This window comes from Phoenix dactylifera, chromosome 2, assembly GCF_051530095.1.
Source record: "Phoenix dactylifera cultivar Ajwa chromosome 2, Ajwa_hap1_PhDact_Kaust_v1.1, whole genome shotgun sequence".
Taxonomy (NCBI): Eukaryota; Viridiplantae; Streptophyta; class Magnoliopsida; order Arecales; family Arecaceae; genus Phoenix; species Phoenix dactylifera.
The window spans coordinates 40,382,096-40,395,059 of NC_143191.1; the positions used below are offsets into that span (position 1 = coordinate 40,382,096).

The 12,964-nt window shown below is 41.1% G+C and overlaps 1 protein-coding gene across 2 annotated transcripts; it reads right to left on the reverse strand.

Moving 5' to 3' along the window:
* Positions 1-206: 206 nt before the first annotated feature.
* On the reverse strand, positions 207-8,666 carry LOC103710684 (subtilisin-like protease SBT5.3). Of its 2 annotated transcripts, XM_088716417.2 has the most exons (11): positions 8,302-8,666; positions 8,032-8,144; positions 7,842-7,936; positions 7,588-7,752; positions 4,457-4,565; positions 3,115-3,646; positions 2,765-2,862; positions 2,124-2,369; positions 1,595-1,709; positions 1,278-1,491; positions 207-916 (listed from the first exon to the last, which is right to left on the reverse strand). In XM_088716417.2, exons 1-11 carry the CDS (start codon positions 8,386-8,388, stop codon positions 366-368), a joined length of 2,325 nt encoding a protein of 774 aa, XP_088572543.2. In that variant the 5' UTR covers positions 8,389-8,666; the 3' UTR covers positions 207-365. The 2 variants fall into 2 exon arrangements, with proteins under 2 accessions (XP_088572543.2, XP_088572544.2); XM_088716418.2 differs by lacking the exon at positions 2,124-2,369.
* Positions 8,667-12,964: the final 4,298 nt, after the last annotated feature.

Genomic DNA, 12,964 nt, shown 5'->3' on the forward strand with positions numbered 1-12,964 from the left:
TTTCACCTTGGTAAAAGACAAGCTTTTGTAAAATACTTACTAAAAAGTTAATTCTTAAATCCAAATGTTTATGATCTTATTAATGTTTCCAGAACTTCGCTGTAAGTAGAGAAGCAAATTTCAGAAAATTTCAGTGATACTGACCGTCTGATCCTTTCAGCTACAAAATAAGAGGAAAGAGAAGGAGGAAGAAATACAGAGACCTAGTTCTGAAGCAATTTTCTAATTGCTTTTATTGATCCAAATGATACAAATAGCAATCTCCATCCATTAACTTCATCTTCCAATGAATCAAACCACCAGTTTGCTTCTACAACTGCTCACAATTTTTTTTAAAAAATATAAAAAACTTTTCAGCTCCTTGGCTAAGGCTCCAATCCTGCAGCACTCACTACTAAAGGAGTTCTCACGTAGTGCTTCCCATCAGACCATATTAGCCCTCCAAAAACATAATCGGTAGGTGCATGACCTTTCTTAACCTTCAAAGTAACCTCAAACTTTTTCTCTTCCCCTATCTTGTCATATGTTAAGCTTGTTGGATTCACGGACACTGAAATACCTCTTGGTTCTCTGACACGGACGATGTATGTGCCTGGCGATCCGACATTCTTCATTGCGCGGGTCACAGTGATGGATCCAGAGAGATCAGGGATGGTGATTGAAGGGTAGTTCAAATCTTCAAGCTTTGGGGGTTTAGAGGGGCATGAGAAAGAGTCATTGCTGAATATTGCTATCTGGGTGGAGTTGTAGCCTAGAGCACATAAGAAGTTCAAATAATCATTTGTTGTTAAATCATAGACCAAGCCAGGATCCATGGCACGGTTTGGTCGCACATGACCAGATCCATAGCTAAATGGTGTAGCCTTAACATAGGATGAATTTAGCACAGGCTCGTCGATGTTGTCCTGAGTTTTTGCTGCAAATTAATAGAAGGAAAGAGAGAGAGAGAGAGAGAGAGAGAGAGAGAGAGAGAGAGAGAGAGAGAGAAGAACAGGTAAGAATTATAAGTCATTCCCAGAATATTTTCCAAATCATAAATTGTGTTACCACAAATGAAAGCAAAAAAATATCAAAGTTGTGAACTCTTTTCTGAGTAGGATGAGAGTACGAGTGAGGAACAAAAATCATGAAATTTGAAATTATCTGCTCTGGTTAGAACTTTCCAAATTCACAATCATGATCATACATTTCAATCCTAGCACATATTTTACGAAAGAAATAAATTCCCTGAAAATAGAAAAAAAAAGTTGAATTGATAAAGCTCATGAACCTCATACCAGTGGTCATGATTGCTGATTTTATCGCTGGAGGACTCCAATCAGGATGGAGACTCTTGAGGAGGCCCACGACACCAGATATATGAGGACACGACATGGAAGTGCCAGAAACTGAGTTGAAGGCGACGCGTCGTGTATCGAAAGCTAGACCAGTTGGTCCAGCAGCTCCTGTGTAGGCAGCAAGAACACTAATCCCTGGTGCAGTGATATCAGGCTGAAAGGTGCAGTGATATCAGGCAGCAAGCAAAGAAGTTAAATCGGAACATTAGAAGAACTCAGATGAGCTAAAAAAAGAAATAATAGAATTTTTTGTAGACCTTTAGGATCTCAGCATTGACAGTGTTTGGCCCCTGAGATGAGAAAGCTGCCATGAATGGTGCTGGTTTCGTGTCGAACTGTGTAATTGGGGTTGTAATGTAACCAAGTGGTGACCTGACAGAAAATTGTCATGGTTAGAGAATTATAGTGCGTATTTGTTTGACATTTGAGTGACAATCTGTGAGTGTTTATAAAGGAAATAATAATATCATATATTTACAGTTTGGTCCAAGTTAATGTGAATGAACGTATGCATGCAATGCGCAAGATGGCCAGCAATATATCCACTTATCAGGGAGACAACAACAACCAAAAACCAAGTCGTTACTTGATAAACTGCTAGTTTTTCATTTCTCTATAGGTTGATTGGCGAAATATTGAATCATATGTGAATTCTCAGGGAATGACTTCACCGGCAGAAAGCTAATTCATTAATGGTCTGTATAATTCTGTGATCTACATCCTTGCACAGCAGAGCACAGAACATTTCTGTGACTATAAGCAGGAAATAAATTGGAGACAGCTTACTTGGCGGACTTGAGGTATGAGAAGAGAGAAAAGCCATCATTATAAGAGATATGGGTTGCTGGGAGGACGTGGGCATCGGCGATGATTTCATTTCCGAGGCTCTGATTATTGACGAGGACCATCCCGCTGCCGCCAGCCTGCAGAACGGCTTCACCCTTCTCCACTCTTGCGATAATTCCACGCAGACAGACGACTATCTTCCCTCTAACCTTTTCAGGGTCCAGCGAACCCAGGTAACACAACTCACTGCAGAATTAAAGAGAAAGCAAATTTGTTCTTCTGTTAAAATCATCAAGGTTTATCTGCTGCTTGGTTGACAAGAACTCAATAGTCCTTAACATAACTGCTTCATGTTGTAGGTTTGCCACAACCTGTTCTGGTCTTCATTAAGGATTTCACCTAGTCTTGTAATAAGAGCAAGATCGATAACACGATGTAATACGATACAGTATGCAGATTATCAAATTGCAGAACTTACATGATAATTAATTATGATTACGATATCTAACAAGTCTTCCCTAATGGGATTCTTTTATAGCGATGCTTACTTGAGAATAGACTGCTTCAACATACCAGTTGATATTGCACCAGAGAAATTTACGAGTAAGTTAATGGTGGGATGGAAATGAGTTGGTTCTTACGCATCATGCGCGGAGGCATTTGAAGCTCTGGCTTCTTTGGAGCTTATCATTGGATAGAGCTCGTTTCCTGGCAGGCCTTTCGGAGAAAGGCTCTCTCCCTGTAAAGATAAAAGAAGAATTGGTCAGAGAATTATAGTCGACACGTTTGTAGATCATATAGCGTATCATATTATTTATTAATGAAATAAACAGAAATCCTCGTAGTATATAAAAGTAATCTACGAGCATATAACCGAAATAAGGTAGAAAAAATACCAAAAGAATTCCGAGAGAATAAGAAAATTAATTATAAATATTTTTCTTTTGAGAGTGAGGGGGAATTAAAACTTTATAAGCGCCGGCCCGACAACCTTAATGCTTTTGTTGTTGAAGTTGACGTAGGCTGGAAACTCCCTGTCCATGGTGCTTGCCCCTGCTGTAATTATCCATGGTGCGTTGTTGGTGACGGAACCTGGGCGCGGGCCGGAGTTGCCGGCCGAGCAGACCACGGTGATCCCATTCTTGACGGCATGGAACGACCCGATCGCTAGGCCGTCGAGAAAGTAGTTGGTGGGATCACCGCCGAGGGACACCGAGAGCACGTCCACCCCGTCGTGTATCGCTGCATCGAAGGCGGCGATGATGTCGGCGTCGAAGCACTCACTCCCATTGATGGGCGGCCAGCAGACCTTGTAGGCCGCGACGCGGGCCCGCGGGGAGCCGCCTTTGGCCGTGCCGTTGCCGTAGCCAAAGATGTTGGCGCCGGGCACGAACCCACCGCCGGCGGTCGAGAGGGTGTGGGTCCCATGACCGTCTGTGTCGCGCGGCGCGTCGAAGGTGGCGTTGAGCGGGCCGGCCGCGGATGCGTAGCCCTTGCTGTAGTACCGTGCACCGATCAGCTTTCTGCGTGCCACAAAATAAGATCCATCATCAAATCAGAGGATTGATATATTAATAAAGCTTAATCACTCCCACAGGTAAAGATAAGAATGGCAATGCTTAACTTTATAATCCGTTTAACTTGTTTCGATCCGTCGTAAATTAAGCTAAATTATCGACTTAATAATAGAGTCAAGTCTGAATTTAGATTTTTGATCCGTTTAATAACGATTGACAAATATTTAGTCCATCGTATATTCGATCCGGCTCTTATCTTATCCGATCTGATTGCCATCTTTTCGAGTAAAAGTTGGTGGTGCACTGTCGAAGAGAAGGGTAAGATTGGAGCGGGATGAGAAGAACCGCCTGGGAAACCATATAATAATACCACTAGAAGGTGGCATTTCTGAAGCAGGTTTTCTTTTTCCAAAATATGGGAAACCAAGCCAAAACAATTTCTCACAGAGCCGACCATGAAGAGTTTTTTTTTAGTGGTTCCCCTGATACACCAACGATGTCAGAACCTGCCATGGAATTAGAGTATAGTGAGCATCTATAAATCCTGGGGAAACAAAAAATAAGATGGGCCTTCCGGAACCTAAATAGCGTATCTGCGAACTCCAAGAGTCCAAAACGTGTCGCGGATTGCTTCCTTTTCCAAAAAAAGGGAGTGCATCTACAAGTTTTAGTCATCGGTGGAATGCAAGGATTTAATGAAGGCTTCGTACTGGATGGATGGATAACTAGAAACACAAGTGCGAGTGCATCTATCATAAAAAAGGGAGTGCCTTGAAAATAGTTTTTCAAAAGATGCGAGGGGGGCATGGAATGGACCTGTTGCATGAAAAGCTCTTATCTTCTCCAATCTGGCAGATTCCCTTCCACTTGGATGGAACTGGCCCCATGCCATCATCCTTAAAGCTCTCGGACTCTGGCCACACACCTACACATCCACAGTGCACAAAAGAAAAGGGTTCAGATAATTTAACTTGAGGATGAAAAGAAGGAACCCAAATGAAGAAAATATAGAACATGTAGTCTTGGTCAATGGTCCCTGTCCACCATGAACATTTAATCAGGTAGATCCTCCTGAGGAAGGCACATATATTGTGAGAGCCCATATTTTCCATTGGGCCGGGCCAGCCTCTGGGCCACGGCACCAGATCGGCCCGTGTGGCAGGGGAGGAAGACTCCAACCGGGAGTCTTCCTCTTCCCTTGCTCCATTCTCCCTCCGATCCCACCGGAAGAGGGCAATTAAAGCTTACCAAATTTGAGCCGATTTCACCTATAAAAGGCACTCTTCTCCCTCTTCCTTGGCATCAACCTGGGAGCTCTTCCATTAAAGATTTAGGCCCTGTTTGGGGGAGTTTTTGGAGGGTCAAAAAGCACTTTCTGGCTTTCCAAAAGTACTTTTAGATGAAATATGAATGTTTGGTAAAAATTTCGGGAAGCTGTTTTAGCTTTTTCATAAAGCTAAAAACAGCTTTTTGGGAGAAACTCCATTTTGGAGCTTTTCGGAAAAACACTTTTAGGTCAGGTCAAAGCTGTTTTTTTGACTAAAATACTCATGATAAAATATAACAATTACACAAAATGTCACTTTAATAATTGTTTAACCAATTTTATCACCTAGCTAGAAAATTTGTTATATTAAGAAAAATTAATTTACGCTAATAATTATTATATTTTATACATTTATTATTGTATTATACTATAAATATTATATTAAATAATTTAATATTATATTAAATTATTATGCTATAGTATATAATATTATATTACTATATTATAATAATATTATATTACATTACAGTAATATTATACTATATTATATATTTATGTATTGATACATATTATATTTTATTATGCTATGTTGTATAATACTATGCAATATCCTTTATGGTCATTTTGTTATCCCAAAAGTACTTTTTCAGTTTGTTTGCCAAACACATATTAAAGTGGCACAACACTTTAGAAATATAGTTACAAAACAGCAAGCAGTTTTTTATGAAAACTCAACTTCAAAAAGTTTTACTTTCAAAAGCTCTACTACCAGTAACTCTCCCAAATGAGGCCTTAGATGGATAGGTGTTTCGTGGGAGGAACTCGGAGCTTTCACCATTGAGCTAGCTTTAGAGTAATAACCTATGCTTCCAGATAAATAAAAACATATGAGCAGAACTACCCTATTCATGCTTTAGAGTTAGCGACTGTGATCTTTGCTTTAAAAATATGGAGGCACTATTTATATGGTGAACATTGCAAAATTTTTACGGATCATAAAAGTCTAAAGCATATTTATACACAAAAGATGTTGAATTTGAGGCAAAAAAGATTGGTGTGGGCAGGTGATTAGTTTGTCTGGTTGTCAGCTAAGAGGTAAGAATTCTTGTACATCGACCTGTATGATATAGATATTTTTGTACCTATATGTATGATATGCTAATGATCCAGAAAAGTAAGAAGCAATAATGGTTTTATGATGGTTTTGGTATTAAATTGTATTTTGATCATGTTTGCTTGTGATTGATAGTATGATGGGTGCATATATGAGCATAATTTATACTTGCATGATCGGACTAACGGATGTGATGCTCTGGACTAATCATGTTATATTGATTGCCTCATCATGGGCGAAGAAACGTGACTGTGGTTAGTCTAAAGTCGGAAAGAAAAAGGAATTGATGTATAGATGTGAACTTAAGTGAATGAATAAGAACTTTTGGCTTATTTCGTTATCATTGGTTGCCCCATTACATGCTGGAAATGTGAAAATATGATACTATTAATTACCCCGTCACAGGTCGGAAATGTAAAAATATCAGTTGCCTCGTCACAGGATGAAAATGTGATACTATTAATTGCCCTATCACAGGTCGAAAATGTGAAACTACTGGTTGCCCCATCACAGGCTAGAAATGTGATACTATTGATTGCCCCGTCATAAGACGGAAATGTGAAACTACTGGTTGCCCTGTCACAGGCCAAAAATGTGATATTTTTGGTTGCCCCATTATAGGCTGAAAATGTGAAATTATTGGTTGCCCCATCATAGGCTGAAAATGTGATACAATTGGTTGCTCGATCACAGGCTAAAAACATGATCGAGATTTCGTCCAAAATCAAAAAGGTAATTGATCCAGATCAAGTTAAAAGGAATGAAATAAAAAATATTGAAAACACTAATAAAGATTTATGAGATATTGTATGATATATCAATCTTAAGTGGCTGAATTTTTATTGATATTTGATGTACATATTTATATTGATTATTCGAACAATATTGATAGTCGGTTTGTGGTTTCATGATGTGCGTGACGTTTTCTTGCTATTTTCAAACCTATATCATTATATTGGTATGGATGTGTGGAGACTTTTACTAAGATGTAAAGCTCACATCACCTCTTTTTTTAAAAGTCAGAGGATGTATAATTTCGGATGGGTTGGGCATGGAGTTCGAGTATTGGAGTTATCGGCTAGTTAGTTTTTCTTTCTTTGATACCAATGAACATCTAAAAATCTTGTAACTGAACCAGTTTGATTATTTGAATATGATGGATTTATTATTTGAACTAATTGATTATTTGTGGAGTTATTAGATTTTTGTTCATAATAGGCCTTGCATGAACTTTAGGGCGTTGTTCATAATAGGCTTTGCATATGGCCGTGTCACGTGGTCGACCCAGATGATAGGTTTGGGGCGTGACATATGATTAAGTCACACAAACAAACAAAATATGTAGAATTTCCTGAGCTTCTAAAAAGTAACATAGAAGAAGATTCGATCAGGAAAACCAAACATTCAGTTGGAAAAAACGAAGGGACAAATACTTGTGGAAACTTTGTGAGAGGTAAAAGATCTCATGAGGTTGTTATTTAGTCAAAGGAACGTGGGGTTGCAATCAGTTTGTCTTTGTAAGTTTTACTAAAGGTATGAATCTGAAATAAGAGCAGAAGGGAGTACCGGTATCGAGGTTCCCAATGATGATGTCCTCGCCGAATCTTGCCTTCGTCCATAACGATTCCTTTGGAACTCTGCCATCCCTCTCGAGGCGAAGAAAATCCCATGACCGAGTTGTGTGAAGTTTGTACCCTCTGTTTGGAAACACAGAGAGGACTCCAGGATACTCTGCAAGAAGAGAACGCAATCAGAACAGAAGAAAGAAGGAAACAGAGGAGAACAGGGGAAGCTCAAATTATATAAAAGAGGAGTCTCACTTGAGATCTCCATTGCCTCTTCTTCTTCAAGATTCGCTGCGAAGCCATTGATATACCGCGTGTAGGAGTAAAACAAAGCATCTTGGGCCTTCTTACTATGTTCGATTTAAAAACAATCAAGTAATTAGGGAGTTTATATACAATTTAAAAAAGGTGGACAAATTGAAGGAAACTTTGGAGAAGCGCTTACTTCCCCAAGACTGATGCCAAGAGCTCATAGTGAGAGTCTCTCACTCGCTTGGAGACATGCAAAGAAACCTCTTCGCCGTTGTGTGAATGGCCGCCAAGGTACACAACATAAGACTGCACCAAAAAAGGTGGGGAAACAAAAAAAAAAAGAAGCAGCCCAGATATAAGAAAACCAGATCGGATTTGGAATCGAAATACAGAGCAACGCATTAAGAGGCCAAATTCACAGAATAAATACGAAGGAAACTAATCGAACATTCAAAAGCCTTGCCTTTTTGGCAGCAAAGGTTGGTCTTTGGAGAAGAAGAGAGAAGAGGAAGGCCAAAAGAAGAGAAGCATAACTCCTCGCGATCCCCATCTCTCCTCTTGCGACCTCCGGGGAGAAGCCTAACAGTGTGATCTGGTTACACCAGCCGGCTCAAAGCTCGAAGGTGACTTCTATTCTGACTCCTTTTGTGGATAAGTCTATCCGATCCAAGCAGTTACAAACCACAAAGCATCCATGGACTCTTGGATTTGCCAGTTACTAACACTGTTATTTTATTTTTAGTAATTAATTTTGTTCGAAGGATGTCAAGGGGTGCCATGGAATGGGTCATCCAGCCCGAGCAGCCATGGTTGAAACTAAAAGATTATGTTGGGTCATCAAAGACCCTGATGATTTATCCAAAAAAGATGAAGGTGAAAAAAAAAACCACATCGCCTTCTAGAATGGGACTTGGCACCAAAATCCATCTCGTTGACGTTGCAAGTTAGGGCTGATTTTTTTTTTTTGATGATAAAGGGAGGCATAGGCCACCCAAAATTTTGTTGCAAGATAAAGGAGTGGATTTATAGTGTTTGTGTTGTGGGTCACTTGAGGATGTGGTCCCAACTACGTATAGAGCTTGAGCCAGAAAATTTGACCGAGTTACAGTTTAACCTAACCACTAGAAGAAGTGTCTACGAGCTAACATGAGCTTGAGCCAGGCCGTTTAATTTCAACTCGACAAGGACAGCTCGTCTAAAAATCTAGTAAGAAGTAAAGATTTCTTCAGTATTTGATATTTGTACTTTGAACTATTCATGAATAGCTTGATTGTTTGACGATATAATCAGCTACAAGTGACATATTGGGATTTTGTGATTGCGCAAACCAAGATTTTCCGAGTGCAAATTTGACCTGGCTTATTTTTAAAGTTTTTAAGTGATGGAATTTGATCCAAGTCAAGTTGGTTATATTCAGTTTGGTTGGAGGCTCTAGTGTGGATGAAACTGTACAGTAAGGTTGCCAAAAGCTAGGTAGCAATGAAGAAATTGGAATTGGACCACTGAGATTATTAAAGCTTAGATCTCTACTAGATGTTCCTTCTATGTCTCTGCAAGCCAAATAATAGGTTTAAGAATGGGATTTGGATCTTTCTTCTGGATCTGTAGTGTCGCGCCGATCGCTACCACCGGTTGCCGATTTGCTCGCTCGTCCGGGGCAGAAGACAGCAAATCTACTCCTGCAACATCCGTTCCTTCCACCGGACCTTGCAATTTGATCGTCTCCCTCATCCATTCTCCGGAAACCATGATATCCTCCAGCAAGCTCAAATCTGTCGATTTCTACAAGTCAGTTCTTCGATCCCTCTTTGAATCTCAGTCAAGATTCCCTGCCTCCTCCCTCTTCAACTCCAAACCCTCCTCCCTTCCTCCACTCTTCGCAATGCTTCCCTTAAATCCCTAAATCCCCTCGCTCTCCTCCCATCGAAGGGTACATAGGCCTGAGAGAACCTAGATCTGGAGCGCCCGCCTCTCCCCTCTCCGACTCCAAACACTCCTCCCTTCCTCCTCTCTTCGCAATGCTTTCCTTAAATCCCTAATTTCTTGCTGGTGATTTGGGGGTTTTGGATCTAGGGTTAGGGTTTCTTTGGTTGGATGGCGATGATGATAGTGATATAATGATTTAAAAAATTTCTGTTGAGGGATCCAATCACAAATTCAAGCTCAGAGTGATCACGTTGGAGAAGGTGCAGTTGTGAGCAGTGACCCAAGTAGAAATAGGGGAGACAGGAGGGAAGAAGGTGCGGCTAGGGTTTTCTTCGACAGATCCACACCCTCAAGGGTGGGAGAAGACGTTCTCAAGGGGGAGAGAAGAAAAGAGAAGTTGAATGGCTGGATGTTGGTATCGTTCAAGTCGATGAAACTGAAAATGAGATGGGTGGATTAGATTGACAAGAGATAGATGGCAAAGGAGGGAACTAGATGGATGGTTGAAGAAGGAAAAAGAATCAGCATCTCAGTAGAAGGTTTGGAGGATATTCATCAAAAGGATAGAGAGGAGGAGCCGGAAAAGCCTCGAAGACCCTATTGCTTACCAGTGCCAATGCAATCCCACTAAGTGAAAGGTGATGCGCTGCATTGGGAGGGATCGAAGGGCCTTCTTTTGAGGTAAACAATGACTTGAAGGGTAAACAACCTCTCTCTTATGACTCTAATTTTCTAAACCCTCCTCCTACCTTTAGGCATTGGGTGGACCTCTTTAGTTTGGAGCCTGCCCCCAGTCACCAAATCTATCGCCTTAACTCCTCCATTACTACCCATCCTCCCACTTTTGGCTTTAAGGGACTAACCCATGCTTTTGAAAAGGGAGCAACACCTCTAGCGAATCCCTGGGAGAATAGAGGTCGGCTGTTTAGGAGAGGAGCGTGCTTTAGATGTGTGACCATGGCCACTACAAGAGTCAATGTAGGAATGGTCTTATGTGCTTCATCTGCCAGAAAGTGGGACACTCCTCACACACCTGTCGATTGGGAAGAAATGCGTCAAATATAGGAGAAGTTGGTGATCTTGTGACCTAAGGACATCTTGAAACTCTTGCCTCCTTCCTTCCAATAGAGGATCGTCATGTGCAGAGATACCAAGAACTGGCAAGAGCTAGTATTATCCAAGTTTTTCCATTGGGAGAGGGCATTTGGCCTCTGGGCCCTCTAAGAGTTGCTAAAGCCCTAAGAAGATTTCAGCCTAACCTTGGTTATAATAGGCACTTGGCTTTCTTCCCCTCTGGTTTGGCTCTTCTCTGTGCTCTTCGCTGAGGATTCTTGAAGGACTGACACTTTGGAGTCACTGTCAAGCCATGGTCGTATAGAGACGAAGTTGTACCTCACTCCTTACAAAACAAAGTTTTCCTTGAACTTTTTGGTGTTCCTTTGCATGCTTAGGATGTGAAGTCGGTGAGAAGAATGATTGATGGCTTCGCACTCCTAGAGAGGGTCACACCAAAGACGCTTATTAGTAAGGACCTTTCAATCCTCGAAGTGCTTGCCTATTGCAACAAGCTAGAAGATATTCCATAGATCATACGGGTGACTCTAGGCGAAGCTACTTACAAGGTCCGGGTAGTAATCAAGCATGCCACGGTTGGGAGTCCACTATCCTCCGACATATGTTTAAGAATGGATTGGGAGAAAAACTGGATGCCCCTTCTTTCAAAATCAAGATGATGCTCCTCATCAGTGTAATGAGGATGCTCATGAAGGACCCTCCTCGCATGGTGGGAATGGAGGGGAGGGAGCTACACCTGTGGAAGGGGATGATACATCCATAAAGAAAACTAATAATGATGACTCTAGTCCTGAGAACCCTCGTCAAAAGAAGGTGGTTGACCTTGTCTCTGATACCCAATGCCCTATGTTGTCTCCGCCGACCCGCATGCCACCAACTCAAAAACTACTTGCCGGACTGCCGAGTTCCGCCTCCTATCGACAGCTAGGACCAGTCCACTTCTGAATCGGTCGCATAGTGAACCGAGCCTTACTATGCGATCTGGGTTGGAACAAATTTCAAATTGCCCTCTTGCTGATGAGGGGCTTGAGAAGCAACTATTGATGGCCGATTTAATTTTGCTAGACAACCTTGCCAAACCTAAGAGTACTAAAGCTTCTTGCCTGCTTCCTTTTCTTGTAGTTACTCAAGCCATCTTTTTCTTAGATATTATACCTTTGCCAATGTTATCCCCGCTAATTGCTATCCTTATCTTTGGGAGCTTCTTGAATCTATTGACCGCTCGAATGACTGCGATTGTCTTTTGCTTTTGATGATCACCCTTGGTTGTTGCCTTCGAGTGGACTGCTTTTTTATTTGTTGGTAGAATCAGCGGTTTCTATTTCGTCTCTCTATATTGTTTGTAAATTATGTTGGGGGTAGGAACTTTCACTTCCTTAGTGAGTTGAGGATTGCTTAATCTCAATGATTGTCGTATCTTGGAATATGAGAGGAGCTGGGGTTGCTGGCAAACGTAGTGCGATTAGGGACCTCATTCTGTCCTCAAATTGTGATATAATTATGCTTCAGGAGACGAAAATTTTTTCGTCGTCACAAGCATTCCTCAGAGCATTGGGTGGCAACAAGATTGATGAGTGGGCCCATCTTGTTTTTGTTGGTTCTTCAGGTGGCATCTTGATAGGATGAAATTCTGATTTTTCTCCCTCAAAACCTCCTTTCAAAATTGTTTTTCTCTAACTGTGACCTTATTTGCTCATGGCGTGAAGCAAGACCTGCTTATCACTGCTTCAGGGACCAATTTTTTCAAAGTCTCATTGATATCAGAAGCATGCACTCAGGACCTTGGCTAATTGGTAGAGAGTTAGATGTGACTAAGTCACTGGAAGATAGGAAAGAAAAGTTGCAGTGTCTCAAAGACAATCTTGCCTTTATGGATTTCATTTCTTCCCTTATCCTTATGGACTTGGAACTAAAGGGCCATGATTTTACTTGGAGCAATGGATGGGAAACATTCTTCTCTAGCAAGATTGATAAATTCCTTCTCTCCACTGAATGGGAGGTTTTGTTCCTAGCATCTTCCCAAAAAGCTCTATTAAGCTCTTTCCTCCGAACATGTACTAATTGTGCTAGACTACCCGGTCAGATTTCAAAGGCCCAAAATTTTTAGATTTAAAGCTTGGTGGAAC

What these genes read in the sequence shown, in the direction of transcription:
- LOC103710684 (XM_088716417.2), bottom strand. Translation starts at nt 8,388, where the DNA reads ATGGGGATCGCGAGGAGTTATGCTTCTCTTCTTTTGGCCTTCCTCTTC. An exon ending in TTGGCATCAGTCTTGGGGAA is followed by an intron (nt 7,937 to 8,031) that starts GTAAGCGCTTCT and finishes AATCGAACATAG; the next exon opens with TAAGAAGGCCCAAGATGCTT. An exon ending in TCAATGCTGAGATCCTAAAG is followed by an intron (nt 1,492 to 1,594) that starts GTCTACAAAAAA and finishes TGCACCTTTCAG; the next exon opens with CCTGATATCACTGCACCAGG.